This window comes from Narcine bancroftii, chromosome 2 (genome assembly GCF_036971445.1).
Source record: "Narcine bancroftii isolate sNarBan1 chromosome 2, sNarBan1.hap1, whole genome shotgun sequence".
NCBI classification, from domain to species: Eukaryota; Metazoa; Chordata; class Chondrichthyes; order Torpediniformes; family Narcinidae; genus Narcine; species Narcine bancroftii.
This window is the reverse complement of record NC_091470.1, coordinates 20,360,101-20,383,093: the sequence shown is the minus strand read 5'-3', so window position 1 is coordinate 20,383,093 and position 22,993 is coordinate 20,360,101. Positions and strand designations below refer to the sequence as shown.

The following is a 22,993-nucleotide window of genomic DNA, read 5'->3' as shown; positions in this document are numbered from 1 at the left end:
CCTCCCTCCCTCTCCCCCTCCCTCCCTCCCTCTCCCCCTCCCTCCCTCCCTCTCCCCCTCCCTCCCTCCCTCTCCCCCTCCCTCCCTCCCTCTCCCCCTCCCTCCCTCCCTCTCCCCCTCCCTCCCTCCCTCTCCCCCTCCCTCCCTCCCTCTCCCCCTCCCTCCCTCTCCCCCTCCCTCCCTCCCTCTCCCCCTCCCTCCCTCCCTCTCCCTCCCTCTCCCCCTCCCTCCCTCCATCCCCCCCTCCATCCCCCCTCCCCCCCCTCCCCCCCCTCTCTCTATCTCCCCCCTCCCCCCTCCTCTCTCTCTCTCTCCTCTCTCCCCCCCCTCCCCCCTCCTCTCTCTCTCTCTCTCTCGAATCCGGGCGGTGCGGTCCGTGCAAGCAGGTACCTGGGTGCCGCACGACGCCGTTTAACCGCTGCACCGAGTGTGTGGCTATAAAATGTCCCCACATCTGAGGTACTTCACTGACCCCGAAATTCGAAATAGAAACAATTAAAACGTTTCATTTTTGCTTTTGCTCCTGTTGCTGCTTGAGCGCGGCGTTACTTTACGCTCGTGTGCCGAAAGGGCTGCTGGGAGCTGGAGTCCCGCCGGCCTTCGCCGCGGCGGTGTTGCGCATGCGCAGACCTTGGGACTGTGACCATTGATGTTGAGAAGTGAGCGAGTTCAAGGGTGAGTGCCAGGGAGCTGTGGCTATTAATTAAATGTATAGAAACGCAACGTTAAACAAGCAAACACTCAATTCTACTGGAGATCCCCCCCCCCCTCTTGATTTGTTGGGTTGAGGTGATTTGCTGGGTTGAGGAGATTTGTGAACTGCAGTGTGACTGTTTCCTGTTTACTCTTCAGATGTGGCTCAGTGCTTAGCAACTTCTGGATTCAAGTCTTCTAGACTCACTCCACAGCCCCCAAATCTAAATGGGTGCAGAGTTTCACATGTGATGGATGTGAAGAATCTTAGTATTCTCTTTCAAAATTAATGTTATATCAGAGAACAGAGACGAGATGTTAACAGGAAATTTTCTTTACTCTTCTTTAGTAAGGCTGACAGAGATTCACCGTCGACAAAAAGTGCCCAGCGCCCCTTACAGCCAGAGAAAGAGAAGCAAAAAAGTTCCCCACGGGCAATGGTTCCCAACCTTTTTCTTTCCATTCACGTGCCACTCTATAAGGAATCCCTATGTGATTAATAAGGGATTGCTTAAGGTGGTATGGGAGTAGGAAGGGAAGGTTGACAACCACTGCTCTAGACCCACTCGTTAATGAAATATTTTGCTTGAGACAAATGGTCATTGGCCCATAGAGTTATGAAACCGTGCACATGACGAGTCAATTGGGTACGATTAAAAACAGTGGTTTTTCAACCTTTTCCTTTCCACCCACACACCACCTCAAGCAATCCCTTACAAATCACAGAACACCTATGGCACAGGGAATAAAAAGTTCTGTGTGAGTAGAAAGAAAAAGGTTGAGAACCACTGCCCAAGAGTTGCTGAATGTCCATGGCTTGGCCTCCAGTGCTTCTGCAGCCTCACTGCCTTCTGTACCAACCATCAGCAACCCAAGCTCCAGATGCACACTGCTGACGTGATCAGGAAGCTTCCAGCACCCTCTCGCATCCCGGCTGTGATACCAGAACCCCTTCAGCCATCACAAGTCAGTCTTGAAAATAATTCTCTGATAGAGAGGGTCTAATAGCTCAGTGGTTAGAGCTCTGGCCTTGTAAACTAAAGGTTGTGAGTTTGTTCCTCGCTCGCCCCTTGTTGATCGACACTGGACAAAGTGGTGACTCTCTGTCTTCCTTACGGTCGACAAAGTTAAATAATTTCATATTTGTTACATTCTAAATATAGTATTTTGTGTCAATAATGGAGCCTTTACCATTAGGTGTTTATTCCTCTAATCTCTCAAAGAAAATCATTATTCTGTATTTGTGGGAGCTTGAAGTGCACAAGTTGGTTGTGAGATTTTCTGTATTGCAATGATTAGATTTCAACCAGTTAATTAGCTACGGGATCAGTGAAAGATAAATTTATACTATGGGATGCAATGAAAGTGTTTATCAGAGGGCAGATAATAAGTTATGTAACTAAGATGAAGAAGGACTACAGTCAGGAAATAGAACAGCTGGAAAGGGAAATAGCAAGTACAGAAAAAGAATTAGCAACAAGGGAAGATACAACAAAAAGATGAGAATTGGCAGACAAAAAAAATATGAAAAACTACAAACATACAAGGTGGAAAAGAACATAATGAAGACAAAACAGAAGTATTATGAGCAAGGAGAAAAAACGCACAAAATACTAGCTTGGCAGCTTAAGACAAAACAAACTAAAAGAATGGTATTGGCATCAAGGAAAAAGGACAAACAAATTACATATGACCCAACGAAGATCAATGAAAACTTCAAGGAATTCTACGAGCAATTATATCGAACTGAGAGGGAAGGGAAAGAAGACAAAATAGATGAGTTTATAGCTAAAATTGAACAACCGAAATTACAAGAAGAGGAGCAAAATAAATTAATAAAATCATTTCAAACAGAGGAAATACAGGATATATTAAAAAAACTACTGAACAATAAAACGCCGGAAGAGGACGGACTCCCAATAGAATTCTATAAAACATTTAAAGACTTATTCATTCCTCCTCTCCTGGAAGTAATGAACCAGACTGAAGAAACACAAAACATACCAGATTCATGCAAAACAGCAATAGTTACAGTAATACCAAACACAGGGAAAGATCCACTTACACCAGCATCGTAGAGACCAATATCTCTACTCAACACAGATTATAAGATAATAGCTAAACTATTAGCAAACAGATTGGCCGACTGTGTACCAAAAATAGTAAAACTAGATAAAACTGGATTTATTTAGAAAAGACGAACAATGGACAATATCTGTAAGTTCATTAACTTAATCCATGCAGTACAAGGAAACAAGACACCAACAGTGGCGGATGCCTTAGACGCAGAGAAAGCCTTTGACAGAGTAGAATGGAATTATTTATTCAAAGTACTACAGAGGTTCAACCTACCAGAGAAATATATTAATTGGATTAAAGCATTATATAAGGGATCATTGGCGAAGGTGACAGTAAATGGATAAATATCAAACCAATTTAAATTAAGCAGGGATGGCCACTATCTCCCTCACTGTTCGCGTTAGCTATAGAACCACTGGCAGATCTGATAAGAACAGAAAATAAAATAAGAGGGATAAAAATAAAAGAGAAGGAATACAAAATCAGTCTATTTGCAAATGATGTCATAGTATACTTAACGGAACAAGAATTATCAATAAAAGAATTACATAAGAAATTGAAGGAATATGGAGAAGTATCGGGGTACAAGATAAACGCAAATAAAAGTGAAGCGATGCCAATGAATAGTGCGGAATTCACAAAGTTTAAGAAAGAATCACCATTTAAATGGCAAACACAAGCAATCTAGGTATTCGACTAGATAATAATCTAGGCCATCTATACAAATTAAATTATCAGCCATTAATAAAGAAATTACAAGATGACTTAGAACATTGGAAAGATTTACCACTAACACTGATAGGAAGGGTAAATTGCAATAAATTAATATCTTCCCAAGGATACAATACCTATTCCAATCGTTACCAATTCTCCTAACAGAGAAATTCTTCAAGGAGCTAAAGAAAATAATATGGAAATTCTTATGGAAAGGGGGGAAACCGAGGATAGCGTTAGATAAATTAACAGAATGGTACAAACAAGGGGGCTTACAGCTACCAAACTTTAAGAATTATTATAGAGCAGCACAATTAAGATGCCTATCAGATTTTTATCAAACAAGGGAAAAACCAGATTGGATCAGAATCGAGCTAGATAAAATATGGGAGAAGGTACCTGAACATATACTATATAAGTGGGATGAAAAGCTGGTGTAACATAGGAATTCACCAGTACTGCACCATCTGCTCATCATTTGGAAGAAGATTCACGTAGAAAGGAAAAAAACAAATTATCAACTACCAAAATTAATATTGACGCAAAATCATCTAATTCCTTTCACAATAGATATTCTTTCCTTTAGAGAATGGGAGAGAAAAGGGATAAAAAGAATAGAAAATTGTTTTTCGGGAAATAAATTATTATCTTTTGAACAAATGAAGTGCAAATATGGTATAACTCATTGTACAATGTTTGTATACCTCCAACTGAAAACCTACTTGAAGGACAAATTGGGAAGCAGGCTGAGGTTACCAGAAGGAAGCAATTTCGAATATGTGATTACAGACACAATGATAATTAAAAGATTTATAACAAACATGTACATCAAACTGCAAGAGAAAGAGAATGATGAAACAAGCTGTAAACCCAAACAAAAATGGGAACAAGATCTAAACATAAAGATATAGAATGAAACATGGGAAAACCTATGCTCCGGAACTATGAAAAATACAATAAACACGAGGTTACACATGATACAATATAATTGGTTACACAGGCTATACACCACACCCCAAAAGTTAAATAAATGGGACCCAACAGTATCAGATAGATGTTTTTGCTGGAAGAAGGAAACAGGAACAACAGTACATGCAATTTGGGCATGTGAGAAAGTGGAAAAGTTTTGGGAAGATCTAAATCAGGTATTAAATAAAACCACAAAAAGCAACATACCAAAAATTCCAGAGATCTTTCTTCTAAGTAATATAAGAAGTAAAGAACTTAGCCTCGATTTGGATGGAGCACAAGAAAGATGTATTATGATAGCCTTAGCTGTAGCAAAAAAATGTATTATGTCAACCTGGAAATCAGAAGAGAGCCTGAGAGTACAGCAATGGTACATAGAAATGAATAAATGTATTCCATTGGAAAAAATAACATATAATTTAAGAAATAACATCACAGTATTCGAACAAATTTGGGAACCGTACATGGAACACAACAGAGAAGTCCTACCGCGGACCTCCAACCCCTAAAATGACAGAGGGAGAAGATAACAAAATGAACTGACCCAGTGTGTAAAAGTAGATGACACAATTTTCTTGTTTATTTTCATTGTGTGATGACATTGTTTAATGGGTTTAATGTATCATATCAGTTGAGTGGGTGGGGAGGGGGGGTGAAGGAGGGAGGGAAGGGAGGGGAGAAAATGTCACTGTGTATATTCAAGAGGGAAATGTTTGTATTTTGCCCAGTGTGGTTCATAGTGTGAAAAATTTAAAAAAACAGTTAATTAGCTGAGATCATTTTTTTTTCCTGACATTGCCAGCATTCATAATATTCAGCCTCATGAGTGGAGTGCAGAGAATGTGTACCCTGTCCAGCTGTAGTTTAATGGTGGCATGCAATTAATTAGTCAAATTTATGGAAGATGAGAAAATCGTCAACCTATCATGCCAAGGCCAGACAAAATAATTGCCTTACTTCCAAGTTCTGATTGTCACCTTCAGCCATTTTAAATGCAATGCCCTTTTTGCCTTGAGTTCCTAATCCCCACCACTCTGGCTGAATGGAACTTCCACAACCCTTGTCATCAGAGCAGTAAATTACTGTTCCTGTTCCATTTCACTCTTTTATGCAAGGTGCTGTGAATGTTTATGGTGCCTTTGCTCATCCGGTGGCTTGGCGCGCACATCAAGGCTTAAACTGCAGTCTTTGACTTCTTGAATTGAAGCTCGGGCATTAACCCTCTGAACCATTATTGAATTTTTAAAAAACTGCAAGAATTTTGGTTTGTTGGCTAGGAAAATATTTGCAAAGAGCAATGGAAACTCACATGTTTAAGGAAATTTATAAAAGATGTGATGATAATTATATTTCTATTATGTTTGCAGATGAGCAGAAGTAAAAATGAGGAAGATGACTATTGGAACAACACAAAATGCAAAGCTTTTTTGTTTGATGACGATGTTGATAAATATGTCAAGGTTGGTAAATAGCATGTTTAAATTTCCTGTTGTCAATCTTTCTTTTCGTTTATGTCTTGCTGAACATATTTTGGATTTGATTTCAAGAATGTGAATCCTGCACAGTAAAATTTTTTCAGAGAGCGATAAGAAAAATTGTTGTCGTGAAGTAAAACCCAGAAGACCGCAAGCACTATGGTCGAAATAAAAACACCATGCTGGAGAAACTCAGTAGGTCAAACAGTGGACTCTCTCATAGCAAAAATAAAGAGACATAACCAGTGTTTTGGGCTTGAGCCCTTCATCAAGGTATGTAAAAATGTCAGAAGTAAAACATTAAGGTCTGCACGTCAGAAGTATGAGGCATTTTATCGTTGGCCCTTATGGCTAAAGGGATCAATTGGAGAGAAAGCTGAAGTCACCTGTTCAGCCATGGTGAAGGGCTGGCTCGAAGGGCTGAACAGACTCCTCTGACATTTTCTATGATTCTATCTTAAGGCATGAGCAACTGCTGGCTGTCTTTGGAATTAAAAAAACATACTCAAACCATGAACTTGTGCACCACAAGCAGAAGGATCTCAGCGTTTGACCAATGAATCCTGTTATTTCCTAGTTTGTTTAGAGAAGACTGTTGATCACTGGAGAATTCCCTTTCTTCCCAGTTCCATCTGCAGAAGTGGTCTGAGTGAAAATACACAAATGTGCTGGAGAAACTCAGCGGGTCATGGAGAAACTCAGCGGGTCATGGAGTAACCAATGTTGGTCACCCTTTACTTCCTATGGATGCTGTGTGACCTGTTGAGTTTCTTCAGTTCATTAGTGTATTGCATGACCCTAGCATCTGCAGATTTTCCTGTTTAACTCTGTGTTTTATTATTACGATGATAAATTGAATCATCTTGATTCTTGATCTGAGTGAAATGGCTCATGAGAAAGGCTGGTATTTGATTTGAAGAGTATGCTTAGTTTTTAAATGTTTCCTCTCTTATTGCTGCCTGACATCTCCTTTATTCAGATCTCAGTTGGTGGCAATTCACCCCCAAGCCTCTGACCAGAACAGTGACTAGCTTGCAGTTACAGATGAATGAGCTGATGCTTTTTGGAAGGTCAAACCTGAAGGCTGATTACAGGATTAATGGTTGGATACTTAACAGTGTGGAGGAACAGAAAGACCTTAGGGTCCTAATCTGAACATCTCTCAAGGTTGCCGTGCAGGTTGATAAGATAGTTACGAAGGCCTATGATATGCTGGGCTTCATGATTCGAGAGTTGTGTTCAAGAGTGGGGAGGTCATGTTACAACTCTACAGATCTCAGAAGAGACCACACTTAAGAGTATTGTTTATTTCTGATCACCTCATAATAGGAAGGATGTGGAAGCTATGAAGAGGGTGCAGAGAAGATTTACCAGGATGTTGCCTGGATTGGAAAATAAGTCTTATGAGGCAAGGTTAGCAGAGCTAAGACATTTCTCTTTGGAGCAAAGAAGGATGAGAGGAGACTTAATAGAGGTCTACAAGATTCTAAGAGGCATAAATGAGGTGAATCTTTTTTCCCAGGGCAGGAGTAACAAGCACCAGACATTTGTACAAAGTGAAGGGAGGAAATTTTAAGGGAGACTTTGGGAGTAGGTTTTTTATAGAGTGTTGTGGGTGCCTGGAATGCCTTGCCGGGGTGGTGGTGAAAGCTGAAACATTAGATGCATTTCAGAGACTCTTGGATGAAAGCAAAATAGAGGCACATGGATGAAAGCAAAATAGAGGATTAAGAGATAAGAAGGGTTTAGTTTTTGTTTTGATAGGAATATGTAGCTCGGTACAACATTGAGGGCTGAAAGATGCTCAATGATTCCTCGTTTATCCTTTCCCCTTTTGTTAAAGTATCTTTGTGTAAATCTTGTCTTTTTCACATCGAGCAGATTGAGATCATTGCCCATTTACTTTTCCTTTGGACTGACAAAAAAAAACAGCATCTCAGCCATGAACCTGTCACACAAGCCAATAAAATGACTCTTTGAAGAAAGAATGAAACACAAAAGTGTTTCATGAAACACGGGAGCAGTGGATGCAGTAGGTGCTCCTGTTGTGGTTTCCCCTACATTGGAGAGACTGGAGGCAGACTGGGACATCACTTTGTTCAGTACCTTAGATCTGCCTGCTGCAATAGGAGGGATCTCACAGTGGCTACCCATTTTAATTCCTTTGTCTCATTCCCATGCCAACATGTCTGTCCAAGGTCTCATGCACTGCCAGACTGAGACCACCTGCAAATTGGAGGAACAACTTCTCATATTCCATCTGAGCACCCTCCAACAAGATGGCATTAACATCAACTTCTCTGGTTTCTTTTAGGCCCAACCTCCACTCCCGTCTCTCCCCTTTCCCTATACATTTTTGTCCTTTCCTCTCTCTCTCTCTCTGTTTCCCTCAGTCTCCTTTCCTCCACCTCTACATTCACAGAGCCACCCGATCAATTCTCACCTTTCCTCTCCTGTCCTCCTATCCATGTCCAATTATCACCTTTTGTATGTTTGGCCAGTGCTCCTCCCCCTGCCCTTTCTTCTCTTCTGCCCCATCCTTTATATTTGGGCACATGTCTGCATTTTGTTCATACCTTGACAAAGGGCTCAGGCCTGAAATGTTGGTTATATATCTTTACCTCCTACGGACACTATGAGATCTACTGAGTTCCCCCAGCACATAATCTCTCCAAGCACCAGGATTGAAACTGCAGGAGTGATTTCTGACAGAATTATCCTTGAATTAAAATGCAGTGGTTTGAAAATGATTGCCTATTCTAAATTCCAAATGTATCACAGTTACTTGCAGTGGGATGTAATTGAAAAAAATTATACCTTTGATATTTTGGCTATATGGCATTAACATTGACTTCTCCAATTTCTATTAACCCCCTCCCTGGACTCTCAAGCTTCTTTATACTGCAAAGCTGTGGTATTGTCATAGACATGATCTCTCTTAGGAAGCGGACTTGTGTGGAGTCCGGGGAAGTATATTGGCCTGGATTGAAAATTGGTTGTCTGACAGGAGGCAGAGAGTCGGGATAAATGGGAGTTTTTCAGGTTGGCAGAGAGTGGTAAGTGGGGTGCCGCAGGGGTTAGTGTTAGGCCCACAACTGTTCATCATTTACATTGATGACTTGGAGGAGGGGACAAAATGTGGTGTAGCCAAGTTTGCAGATGACACCAAATTGAGTGGAAGAGCAAATTGTAATGAGGATGTGGAGAGTCTGCAGAGGGATAGAGTTAAGCTGGATGAGTGGGCAAAGGTCTGGCAGATGGAGTACAATGTTAGTAAGTGTGAGCTTATCCCCTTTGGCAAGAAAAATAAGAGCTGAATATTTTTTAAAGGGTGAAAAACTACAGCATGCTGTTGTGCAGAGGGACTTGGGAGTGCTTATGCATGAATCGCAAAAAGTTAGGTTGCAGGTGCAGCAGGTTATTAAGAAGGCAAATGGAATGTTGGCCTTCATCGCTAGAAGAATTGAATTCAGGAGTAGGGAGGTAATGTTGCAACTGTATAAGGTACTGGTGAGACCGCACCTGGAGTACTGTGTCCAGTTCTGGTCTCCATATTTGAGGAAGGATCTACTGGCTTTGGAGACGGTCCAGAGGAGGTTTACTAGGTTGATCCCTGGGATGAAGGGGTTGACATGATGAAAGATTAAATCATCTAGGATTGTATTTGCTAGAGTTCAGAAGAATGAGAGGAGATCTTACAGAAACATATAGGATTATGAAGGGTATGGATAGGATAGATGTAGGAAGGTTTTTTGAGCTGGCCGGGGAAACTAACACGAGAGGACACAGTCTGAAGATTCGGGGAAGTAGATTTAGGACAGAGATGAGGAAAAATAGTTTTTCCCAGAGAGTAGTGAATGTTTGGAATTCTCTAACCAGGGAATTGCTTGAGGCTGCTTCATTAAACATATTTAAAATTCAGTTAGATAAATTTTTACATGATAGAGGAATTAGGGGATATGGGGAGAAGGCAGGTAGGTGGAGTTAGGTCATAAATTAGATCAGCCATGATCGTTTTGAATGGCGGAGCAGGCTTGATAGGCCATTTTTGGCCTACTCTGTTCCTACTTCCTATGTTCCTATGTAGAACTGAATAATGTAAGTCAAATATGCTCCATACTGAGACTACCTACATAGGTGGATTGAAGATGGCTACGTCTAGACCCTCCCCAGTCCACCTTGCGATCTTTTCACACAGCGCTCGAAAGGCAGGTAAACCTCGGTTTTCAAGTTCTGTGAAAAAGGAGCTTCTCTTTCCCAATCCCTCTGGCTCCTTTCCTTCAGCTCCCCACCCACTTCTCTCTCCTTTCAAAGAGCCATCTTCTTCCCTTCTTTCACTTATCAGCTTCTTTTCTCTTCTACCTTTCCACCTTAACCACCTATAACCTCTTATCTGTTAGCCTATGCTCCCCCCTCCTCCATCCCTTCCTCCCTCCTCTCCTCTTCCCCCCACCTTTTTGTTCGGGCACCTGCCTGTTTTAGCTTGTACCTGAAGGACACAGACCTAAAATGTTGGTCACCCTTTACTTCCTATGGATGCTACATAACCTGCTGAGTTTCTCCATGTTTTTTGTACTTCACTTGACTTCAGCATCTGCAGATATTCTTCTTCTCCCTTCTGCTTCCTTGGTATATCTTAATGGTAAATCACAATCAGATATTTGGTTAAGGAAGTAACACCTTTATATAAATAGAACTCATACTTAGAAGTTAATAGAAGTTGAGCTTGTGATTTAAGGGAATAGAAATTCCATTCCTTCTCTAAGTTGATTTAGTTATTTTAAGAAAAAGTTACAGAATGCACATATTAAAATGGTTTAATTAGAAGCCTGTTACATTACTGATTGGAGATCAGTTATGCTCCGGTGGTCTTCACTGAGTTTTAAATGTTTAAATTTAGACATATAGCACAGTATCAGGGCCTTTTAGCCCACATGCCTGTGCCGGCCAATTACACAAAATTGACCTACAACTCCCAGTACATTTTTGAATAGTGGGAGGAAACTGGAGCACACAGGGGTAACCCACACAGACAGGCCAGAACATACAAACTCCTTAAAGACAAACCCCGGTCCTGATAGCTGGAGCTGCAGCAGCGTTGCGCTAACCATAAGAGTTCATTTGAATGGAATGGCCTCTATGCCATCAGCCCAATGCTGGCTGATGAGCGCGCGCGCATTGCCCTTGGGTGGCTGTGCCTTTGTTTAATTGCTGTCTAGAACATTATGAAAAATAAAGTTTTGCTCTCTGGTCACTTCAGCTGAAAGAGTCCAAGCAAGCAGTGAACAGCCTTCATGGATTTGCAGATGACGATGATTCTGATGACGAGAGGGTCACCTGGAGTGGAGAACCTGTTGGAAGTAAGGATTGAGGTTATCAGTTACTGCCCCTTTTCCTCTTTCACCAGATCCCAGCCTCTCTCTGATGTCTATCCCAGTCTTCACCTCACTTTACCCCCTCTGCCCTCCTCTTTGCTCCACTCACATGTGCTGACCCCCACCCTCTCCACACCACCACTCTCGAATCAAGGTTTCTTTATTACAGTGGTTCTCAACCCTTTTTATTTCTACTCACATACCACTTTAAGTAATCTCTATGTCGTCAATCCTCTGATTAATAAGGGATTGCTTAAGGTGGTGTGTGAGTGGGAAGGGAAGGCTGAGAATCACTGCTCCAGACCCAATTGTTACTGAAATATTTTGCTTGAGAAAAATGGACATTGGCCCATTTCCGTGCACATAATGAGTCAATTAGGGATGATTAAAACAGTGGTTTTCAAACTTTTTCAGCATCTCTACTTTAAAACAGACATTAAAAGTAGGTCAATCCTTGCAGAATAGATTTCTAGAACAATTAATACAGTGGAAACAGAAACAAATTTTATTAGTTATAAACCTCAAGAAATTAATGAAACTTAAAAATATTATGCCAAGTTATATCAATCAGAATCCCAGGGAGACGTCAACAGAATTAAAAACCTTTTGTCACATATAGCTTTACAAACATTGGATTTTAACAGAACATGCAGAGTTAAATGCTCTCCTTACCTTAAGAGAGGTGGAGGAAGCATTAATTTCTTTACAAAGTAATAAATCTGGAAAAAGATGGATTTCTGCCTGAATTTATAAAGAGTTTACAGATTTAGTGATAGCTTTGTTTGTGGATGTTTTAAATTGGGTGTTTCAAACCCATACTCTCCCTGAATCATTCTCAACAGCAATAATTACTGTGATACCCAAAAAAGATGGAGATCCATTAAATCCATCATCCTATAGACCTATATCTTTATTAAATTCAGATTATAAGATTATTGCCAAAATTTTTTCAAATAGATTAACAAAATATCTACATAAATTGATAAACATGAATCAAACTGGTTTTGTGAAAAAGAGAGTCAGCCGATAATATAACTGATTATTGATTATAATTCATTTAGCTCAAAAAGAGGTGATCTAAGAGTAGCAGTCTCACTAGATGCAGAAAAGGCATTTAGCAGGTCAGAATGGGACTTTTTAATTTAAATTATTGGAAATATTTGGAGTTGGACAAATTTTTATAAACTGGATAAGAGTTTTGTACAATGAACCCAAAGCTAAACTGGTAACAAATGGTCAAATTTGCCACATTTGGATTAACAAGATCTAGTAGACAAAGATACCCATTATCCCTGGCATTATTTGTTTTAGCCATAGAGCAATCCGTAGGAGTTTGGACACAAAGGGTTTTAGAATTAACCAAGAGGAATATAAGATCTTATTTGCTGAGCATGTGCTGATATATCTGACAGAGCCAGTAAATTACAAAAATTGCATTCAATGTTAGAAGAATATGGTACAGTTTCAAGTTATAAAATAAATTGGGGTAAGAGTGAAATCATGCCTCTCACAAGAGATGATCATTCTATTTGTCAAAGAAACATTCAATTTAAATGGCCAGCAAATGGGATAAAATATTTTGGAGTTTATATGGATAATAAATTACAAAATTTATATGATTGAACTATTTGCCTTATTTTAAAAAGTTGGAGGATTTAAATGGATGGGCAATATTACCTATTACAAAAGTAGGAAGAGTTAATTGTATAAAAATGAATACATTTCCCAGAATACAGTATCTCTTTCAATCATTGCATATATTAATATCTCAACATTTTTTCAAATATTAAATAAATATATTATGAATTTTTTATGGAAAGGTAAAATCTCCAGAGTCTGTATAGAAAAATTAACATGGAAATATGAATTGGGAGGTTTACAGCTCCCTAACTTTAAAAATTACTATAGAGCAGCCCAAATATAATTTCTTACCTCTTTTTTTGAAGAAGGGGAAAATCTGCTTTGGTAAAAGTGAAATTAGATAAAATAGGAGAGAGAAAAGCAGAAGATTTTATATATAAATGGGATGCAAAATTAATGACTGCTGAAAGAGACACTCCTCTATTGGAACATTTAATTAAAATTTGGCATAATACAAATACAGAAATAGGAATAAGCAGTAATTTATCTCTTAAAACTCCTTTGACTCATAACAGACTCATACCTGATACATTAGATAATCAATTTTTAAAAATTTGGTCACATAAAGGGATCAGTTATATTGAAGATTGTTATGACCAAGGGCAATTATGTCATTTGAACAATTCAACAATGTATTCTTAATAATGTGATATTTTTCTTTTTTCAAATGAGAACATACCCAAGTGATAATTTGGGTCAAACAATATATCTACCAAAGTATAGTGATATAGAGATTCTAATAAGAAAGGGAAATACAAAGAAATCTTTTTCAACAATTTATCACTTACTTCAAGTAGGGATCCCTAAACCGGAGATTCATAAATCTAAACAAAGATGGAAATCAGACTTAAATGTGATAATATATGAGAACTGGGCTGATTTATGTCGAGACTGTATGACTAATACAATAAATGTAAGATATAGACTGGTACAATATAATTTTTTATATCAGTTACACCTCACGCCACAAAAATTAAATAAATTGAAATCACATTTATCAGATCAGTGTTTTAGATGTGGCGAAGAGGTGGAAACCTTTTTACATTAAACATGGACATGTGATAAAGTAGACCCTTTTGGGTGGAATTAGGAATGTCTTTTTAGAACAAATTACAGGGATCTAATTTCCTCAAAATCCAGAATTATTTTTATTAGTTAATATTGTAGGGATAAGACCTAAATTGAAATGAACTATATACCAGATAGAATTTGTTAAAATTGCATTAGCAGTGGCCAGAAAATGTATTGCAGTTGCTTGGAAACCTGATTTACACTTAAGTTTGGAATGATGGAATGGGAAAATGTACAGTTGTGTTCCCCTCGAGAAAATTATGTATAATTTAAGGAAGAAATGATACTTTTTTACAAATTTGGTAAACAATTCTACAAAAAAGTGGATTAAATTTTTAATTTTTTATAGATTTCTAAATGTTCTACTTAGCCTCTAAGACCTGCGTGAAATCCCATTAACGATGAAATAGATATAAATTTTAGATTAGAACTTTCATCAGTCCATCCTCATTTTTATTCTTTTTTCTTTCCCTTTTTCTCTTTTTAAACTTCTATTCTAACTTCTTACTATATATTCTCTTTTAGTTTGTTTTTCTTGAGACTGGAGGGGGTGGGGAGGGAGCTGTTGGGGTATTATCATGTATTTGATACTCAATATGTTATTTGTATTTTTTTTAAATATTTTTGAATGCATTTAAAAAACATTTAAGTAAAATATTTAAAAAAAAAACACACAATGTCCCTGCCCCGATGGTGACGTATATGTAGAACCCTGAAAGCCCTCAAAAAAATGCCCGGGGAATCTCTTGAGGAAGAAGAACCCCTCCCTTTAGCTCCCCTTTTTTGGTTACTCCTTACTGGGACAATTCTCCTCCTCAGACCTGAGTCTCCACCCTGCTACTACTTTTTACAGATTTTTTCCCCCTTTTACTGAGCTCTCCGTGAACACTTCTATACCTTTTACTTTAAAACAATAAATACAAGATAGTTTAGCAAAAATAAATGCAACTTTTACTACTTTTACTTAGTTCCACTATAAATATTTTCACAATCTTCTCCCTCGGCAACCTCCAATTTTTTTTTACAAACTTCGCAGAAAATATTCCACCCTGTTCATGGTCTTGACAAATTTCCAGTTCCCTTCTGCTACTTCGACCCTCAAAGTTGCGGGATACACCACTGAATATTTAAATTTTTTGCATGTAAATGTCTTTTCACCTCTTCAGATTATTTTCTTTGTTTAATTAAGGTCGGGCTAAAGTCTTGAAAAAATGGTACCTTTTCGTGATTAACCTCGGGCAGGCCATTATTCTGTTTTGAGTCGTCATATGCTGCTCCCAGAATTATCTCCCATTCTCATTCTCAGTAGCTCAAGTCTCACAAGAACTGGTCTTGGTCTCTGGTTGCTGGCTCTTCTGGGTCCAAGTGTTCAGTGAACTCTCTCATTATCCAGTTTTTCTCCAAGTTTGTCTTCTCCCAACACTTGTGGGATCCATTTTTGAGAAAAGTTCACCAGGTTTCTTCCCTTGATTTCTTCCTTTAGTCCAATAATTCGGACATTATTCCGTTGACTGAAGTTCTCTCTATGATCAAGCAGTCCTTGTTTGTCCGACTCCCATTCTTTGGCTTTTTTTCCCCAAAGCCTCAAGTTTTTCATGCGTTTTCATCAATTCAACTTCTGCTCAATCCATTCTCTCCATTCAATTATCTCTTTTATTGTGTACATTTTTTCCATCATCTCCCATCACCGTTTCAACACTTATGAATCAGTTACTCAAATTCTCCATTTTTTCCAGGATGCTGATCAGCTCTTGACCCAACTCCCCAGATTTACCTGGTTCTTCCGGTCCCAACACCATTTTTGAACCGCTCCCTTTCAGACTTTTGCCCAAAGTTCTCGGTTGAAGAGGAGCTTCCTCAATCTTTGTTCTTAGTTGCCCTGGCATCTTAGTGCTAGCTTTTTGATGATGAAAATTTTGATTTTCAAGTTTTAACCCTCTATTTCGCACTCTTCATGGAGTGTTCAACCAAAACATGTCTGTCTAGGTCAATGGTTTTCAAACTACCCCCCTAAATACACATTCCACCTTAAGTAATCCCTATGCCATAAGTGCTCTGTGATTGGTAAGGGATTCTTAAGGTGGTCTGCAAGTGGGAAGGGAAGGTTGAGAATCACTGCTCTAGACCCAATTGTTACTGAAATATTTTGCTTGAGAAAAATTGTCATTGGCCCATTTCCTTTGGAGTTATGAAACCATGCACATAACAAGTCATTTAGGTATGATTAAAACAGTAGTTTTCAGAGCTTTTTCTTCCATTCACATCCCACCTTAAGCAATCCTTTACTAATCACAGAGCACTTATGGGCCAGGGATTGCTTAAGGTGGAATGTGAGTTTAAGGGGAAAGTTTGGAAACTGCTCTAGGTCTTTTGCATGGCCACACTGCCTGGAACATGTAATATTACCCAAAATTGTCTTCTGCCTGCTGTGAGGCAGGCTGAGAATCACCATTAGTGTCACCTGATGCCCCTTAAATGAGAGAAAGAGAAGCTAAAGGGACTCTGAGTGTCCACGGATTCAGCCACACGGATTCCTGTTTGATCCTTCGGCAACCAGAGCTCCAGATCTAAGCCTCCAATGTGATCAGGAAACCTTCAGCTCCCGTGGCTCTTCGAGAACTCTTCTCGCCTCACTCCCTCTCATTTACGTGGCAGTTCCTCTATCTCCAACTCACCTCTCTTTCATGGCACTTCACTGTTTTTCTCTTATTTGTTCTTAACCCACACTCCTGATTCTCTACCCTTTTAACTCACCACTTTCCCAACTATGAAAGGTATCGTTAAAGAAAGTTATGCAGAGAAATTACTTAGTTGACTCTAATATCTCTTTTTTTTTAATTGGGTTTTGAGTCCCTTCTGGAGAAATTCAAGAGAAAACTAACTGTCATGGACTCGGTGGGTACTGAAGAAGTTAGCAAGCCTTGTTCTAGTTACCTTCGGGCACCAAAACATTGGTTACTCTTGATTTCCTACAGTTTTTCTAGCACTTTTGTGTATTCCTCGTGTTAACTTGTAACTGCTCCTATAACTGACATAGCACCCCTTCCGACCTGGGAAGTTATAGAAAACAACATTGCAGAAGATATGGCAGCAGGGATGCTGAACTTGTTGTATTGCAAATCAAAGGCATGATTTTGGTTCCTTGGAATCTTACACTTGTATATCTTTTCTCAGGTATATCCTGGTCCATCAAAGAAAATGCAACAGGTCGATCAAGAGATCTCCAAGACCTGGGACCCTTGAGGCCTTGCTCTGACACAACGCAGCAGACCATTTCCAAACCTGCCTCCACTTATTCTCTAAGCAGCTTTTTCAAAGGTAAAGGCAACTTTGGTTTCAGTTCTTGTGTGAATCCTGTCCGTAATTGGGCAAGAATAGATCAGATGGTCCTCAAGTTTCTCTCTTATTACAAGTGGCCAGAGCATTGTGACTGGGGACTCAAGTTACCTGTTGGAAGACAATAGGAGCTGGAGTAGGCCCTTCGGCCCGTCGAGCCAGCACCACCATTTTACAGATCATGGCTGATCACTAAATACTCTCCAGACAGCATCCATGGTCAGGATTGAACCTGTATCTCTGATGCTTCTCGCTCCACCACTGTGTCATTTAGCATCCTATCATATCCACTGTCACCACTGATCTTTGAATTCCTAATTTTATTTGGAGGTTAGGCACACATACTCAATAATGAGTTTCTTCCAGTTCCATGCTTTAGATTTCCAGTTCCTCATCTAAGAGTTTGTCTATTTTTTTTTGAATATTTTACTTAGCAATTTTTAAACCACAACAGTAAATACATTTTATTCAATAAAGAAATGTTGTGGCAGCGCACTCTCTCGTGGCGAACCGGCCCTGCTTGTACCGCTGTGTGGCAGGGCAGCCATGAGAAGATGACGCCGTCAGGGGTTCTCCCTTGCCTCGTGTCTCCAGCCCAGCACACGGCCCGGGCAGCCGTTATGATGTCACCATGCACATGGTGGCCAAGCTCATGCTGCCCTTAAAGGGGTGCACACGGGATTTGAATAAACAGTCGTTGAGTGCTTCCAACGTGGTGGCTGTGAGTTTCTTCACTGTAGCTACCGCTACATTAGTGAGCCCGACAAGCCCAGACGGTTTTCTGCTCTCAAAACATGGATCCCGCTGAGATCAACGCCGTTGCTATCAAGCTTCCCCCCTTCTGGACACATCGCCCGCGTATGTGGTTCAGGCAGACGGAAGTGAAGATTCACTTCAGGAACATTTCCACAGACGCCACGATGTTTTACCACGTCATGAGAGTGCTGGGCGAGGAGACCGCGGCCAGGGTGGACGATCTCATCCACAACCCACCAGCTGAGGGTAAATACCCTGCCCTCAAAAACCTCCTTCTGGGCACATTTGGTTTCTCCCAACAAAAGTAGGTTTCCACAGTCCTGCATCTGGACGGATTGGGAGACCGAACACCATCTGCCCTCATGGATGAGATGCTAGTGCTGGTGGAAGATCACAAGCCCTGCTTCTTATTCCACCAGATCTTCCTGGAGCAGATGCCCGAGGACATTCAGCTCTTGCTGGCGGATAAGGACTTCACAGACCCACAGCGAGTTGCATCCCGAGCGGACACCCTCTGGCGCACCAAGAGGGAGAATGAAGGCACCCTCAGCCAAGTCACCCATCCAAGACACTGGCCACAAGCCAGAGGAGCCCCATCTCACCTGGTGCTTCTATCACCAACGCTGAGGGGCACAAGCTCGTAAGTGCAGGCAACCTTGTTCCTACAAGGGAAACGACTCGGCCAGCCGCCGTTGATAGCTGCGACGGCTGGTCACGCGAACAGCCTCCTGCATGTGACCGATAAGTCCTCTGGCCGGCGTTTCCTGTTGGACACTGGAGTGGAACTGAGTGTCTTACCCCCACCTGCCCTTGAGACACGCACCTGAGCTTGTGGTCCCACCCTGCGGGTAGCAAACGGTTCCGCCATCAAAACCTTTGGCACCAGTAGGGCGCAGATCCAAATAGGGAAGGAGAAATTCCACTGAAGGTTCGTGCTAGCCTCAGTAGGTACCACGCAGTTGGGGGCCAACTTCCTCAGAGTGCATGGCCTACTAGTAGACATGAAGGGCAAAAGACTGGTTAACACCCGCACGTGCCACTCTGTTCGCCTCAATGCCGTGGATGCCTGCAAACCCGAAATCGCCGCTCCTAGAAATGAGTATTCCAGCATACTCCATGAGTTCCCCTCCATCCTGCAGCCACTGTTCAACGCTGCCTTACCCCAGCACGGGGTATACCATCACATCTCCACACAAGGCCCCCAACTGCACGCCAAGGCCCGACGACTTCCGCCTGAGAAGCTGCAGTTAGCCAAGGAGGAGTTCTCGCGCCTGCAGGAGTTGGGTATCATTCGCTGCTCGGACAGCCCCTGGGCATCCCCTCTTCACATGGTCCCCAAATCCTCCGGAGGCTGGAGACCCTGTGGGGATTATCGATGCCTGAACGATGCGACCACTTGAGACAGGTACCCAATACCCCACTTCCAGGATTTTACGACCAACCTCCACGGCGCCCAGGTCTTCTCGAAAGTCGACCTGGTGCGGGGTTATTATAAAATCTCAGTCCACCCCAGGGACATTGGTAAAATGGCGATCATCACCCTGTACGGCCTTTTTGAATTCTCCCTTCAGGCTTAAGAATGCGTGCGTCCCAAACTTTTCAGCGCCTTATGGACGCAGTGGGCAGGGATCTGGACTTTGTGTTTATTTACCTCTACGATATCCTTATCATCAGTCATGACTACAAGGAGCACAAGGCCCATCTCCGCACCCCGTTTTCCCGCCTGGTGGAATTCGGCCTCACAGTCAATGTGACCAAGTGCCAGTTCGGTAAGCAGATGCTGCAGTTCTTGGGGAACACCATCTTGGCAGCAGGAGCTACCCTGGCACCAGAAAAAGTCACGGCCGTCCGGCAGTTCCCCAAACCCACCACCTTCAAGGGCCTGCAAGAATTCGTAGGTATGGTAAATGTTTATCATCGGTTCATCCCCGCGCCACCAGCATCATGTGGCCGCTGATTGCATTGATCGCCGCTAAAGATAAAGTTCTGGTCTGGTCAGAAGAGGCAGAGGGTGCTTTCGCGGCAATGAAAGATGCTCTGGCCAGCGCCACCTTGCTGTTTCACCTGCACCCAGAGGCACACATAGTGCTCTCAGCAGACGCCTCGACCTTTGGGAGTGTGCTCGAGCAGTGGGTTGATGGACAGTGGCGCCCTCTGGCCTTTTTTATAGCAGGCACCTTTGCCCATCGGAGCTCAAGTACAGCACCTTTGACTGGGAGCTCCTGGCGCTGTACCTGGCCATTCGGTACTTCTGGTACTTCCTGGAGGGCAGGCCATTCACAGTGTTCACCGACCACAAGCCCCTCACACAGGCCCTCACGATGGTAAAGGATCCGTGGTCGGCCCGCCAGAAAAGCCATCTCTCCTACATGTCGGATTCACCACCGACTTCTGCCACAGGGCAGGTAGAGACAATGTCGTGGTGGATGCGCTCTCCCAACCGGCAATCAACACCCTCGCCCCTGGCCTCGACTACACCCAACTGGCACAGGCGCAGAGGGAAGACGTGAAGACGCAGGCCCTCCGGACCGCCATTTCGGGGCTCAACCTCCAAGACATTCAGTTGCCAAATAGCCTGGACACGCTGCTCTGTGACATTTCCACCGGTTCACCGCACCCAGTAGTCCCGCCGCAGTGGAGATGACGGGTCTTCAGCATGGTCCACGATCTGGCACACCCCTTGGTGAAGGCATCGGTGTCTATGTCGGTGGAGCAGTTTGTGTGGCACAGGCTCAAAAAGGAGGTGGCCGAGATTGTGAGGAGCTGCACTCAGTACCAAACCTCCAAGGTACACCGGCATACGCAGGCCCCAATTCAGCAGTTCAACCCGACAGTAAAGAGATTCCAGCACATACATGTTGACATCGTGGGCCCCCTGCCGGTGTCCAGGGAGGCACGATACCTGCTCACAGTGGTCGACTGGACCACGAGATGGCCGAAAGCCATCCCCATCAAGGAAGTTTCCGCCGAGACGTGCGCCAGGACTTCAGTCGGCCATTGGATCGCCAGGTTCGGAGTTCCAGTACACATCACCAGCGACAGAGGCATCCAGTTCACCTCCGCCCTCTGGTCTCAAATGGCGAACCTTCTGGGGGAGGGGGTCAAACTCCACCATACCACAGCCTATCATCCGCAATCAAACTGTCTGGTGGAGAGATTTTACCACTACCTGAAGTCGGCTCACATGGCTTGCCTCACAGGCCCCGGTTGGGTGGATGAACTACCCTGCGTCCTCTTAGGCATCAGAACAGCACCCAAGAAGGATCTACTGGCATCATCTACAGAGTTGGTGTACGGCCCGCCACTCTTGTTGCCCGGTGAGTTCTTCAGCCCAGAACTCGGCTCTACACCCGAGCACCCGAACCTGTTGGTGGATCTCAGCAGCAAGCTCGCCTCACTAACGCCCCCCCAACGCCCCCCTCACATCATGGCGCCCAACCGGCCCATCTTCCCAAAGAGCTGGACTAGATGGAATTCATTTTTCTTCGGCGCAGACCACAGACTGCACCTTTGCAATGCCCGTACGAGGACCTGTACAAAGTCCTCCAGGGGTCTGGCAAAACTATTACATTGGACATTGGGGGCAAAAAATGAACTGTTCATCATAGACCGCCTAAAGGCAGCACACTTGGACCTCTCCCAGCCGGTGCAAACGGCCAAACCCAAACGTTGAGGTCGTCTGCCCAAGAGGCGGGACGCGTAAGCCAGTTCTGGAGGCGGCACACTCTCTCATGGCGAACCGGCTCTGCTTGTACCGCTGTGTGGCGGGGCAGCCATGAGAAGATGGCGCCATCAGGGGTTCTCCCTTGCCTCGTGTTTCCAGCCCAGCACACGCCCCGGGCAGCTGTTATGACATCACCATGCATGCAGTGGCTGAGCTCACGCTGCCCTTAAATGGGCACGCACGGGATTTGAATAAATAGTCGTTGAGTACATCCAATGTGGTGGCTGTGAGTTTCTTCGCTGTAGCTACCACTACGCTGTCAAAAATTATACATGTGGTACACAAACTCCCCCCCCCCCCACCCCCTCCTCAAACCCCCTTCCAAAAAACAATTAAAAAGTAGAGAAAAGAAGGATTGGAGAATGTCAAGGGAATAGACTATTTATAATCATAACATTTTTTAATCCTGGAGGTTATCAAGAAATTAGGTCTTCAGAGAATCTGTTAAACATTCATACCGACATTTTACAAATATGCTTCCATACTGTCACAAATACCTGATATTTATTTTTGTAGACTATAAGTAATCTTTTCAAGTGGAATGCAGCTATGAAGTTCAGCATGCCATCTCTCCATCCCTAAATCTGTGTCCGATTTCCAAGTTATTGCAATACACTTCCTAGAAACTGCCAAAGCAATTAGTACAAATTTAATTTGATACATAATTAGCTTCAATTTAGGACTTATAACCCTAATATTACCCAACAGAATAGCATTGGATCCTGTGGGAACTTAACCCCCATTATTATTTCAAAAAGATTTCCAATCTCCAACCAGAAATGTTTAACTTTAGGACACTTCCAAATAGAATGCAAAAATGAACCAATCCCTTGTCCACATCTAAAGCACAAATCTGATAATATTGGGTTCAATTTAAAAAAAAAATTTGTGGAGTCAAAGGTAACTGATGCAAAAAATTGTATTGAATCAACCTATATCTAACATTAATAATTTTTGTCATATTATCTCTACATAATTTTCTCTACATAATTTAGAGTTAATATACTTTACATAATTCCCTCCAATCTTTCTCATCTATTTGTCTATTTAAATCCACTTCTCATCTTAATAGCAAATTGTGCACCCCTATTTTGGGGGCTTTTGAAGTAAATTAAACATTACAAAGATAAATTCACTTACATTACTATTATGAATCAGTA

The 22,993-nt window shown here is 42.2% G+C and overlaps 1 protein-coding gene across 3 annotated transcripts in view; it reads left to right on the top strand.

Annotated features, from left to right (window-relative positions):
• Positions 1-590: 590 nt before the first annotated feature.
• vipas39 (VPS33B interacting protein, apical-basolateral polarity regulator, spe-39 homolog) overlaps positions 591-22,993 on the top strand; it is a 109,362-nt gene continuing 86,959 nt past the window's right edge. For 2 of the 3 annotated variants that reach the window (XM_069916050.1, XM_069916048.1), the window contains exons 1-4: positions 591-675; positions 5,823-5,915; positions 11,191-11,290; positions 17,192-17,335. In XM_069916050.1, the coding sequence (XP_069772151.1) occupies positions 5,823-5,915; positions 11,191-11,290; positions 17,192-17,335 (337 nt within the window). In that variant the 5' untranslated portion in view covers positions 591-675. Of the gene's footprint in view, positions 676-5,645; positions 5,720-5,822; positions 5,916-11,190; positions 11,291-17,191; positions 17,336-22,993 lie in introns of those variants that run through there. The other variant, XM_069916049.1, reaches the window with a different exon arrangement.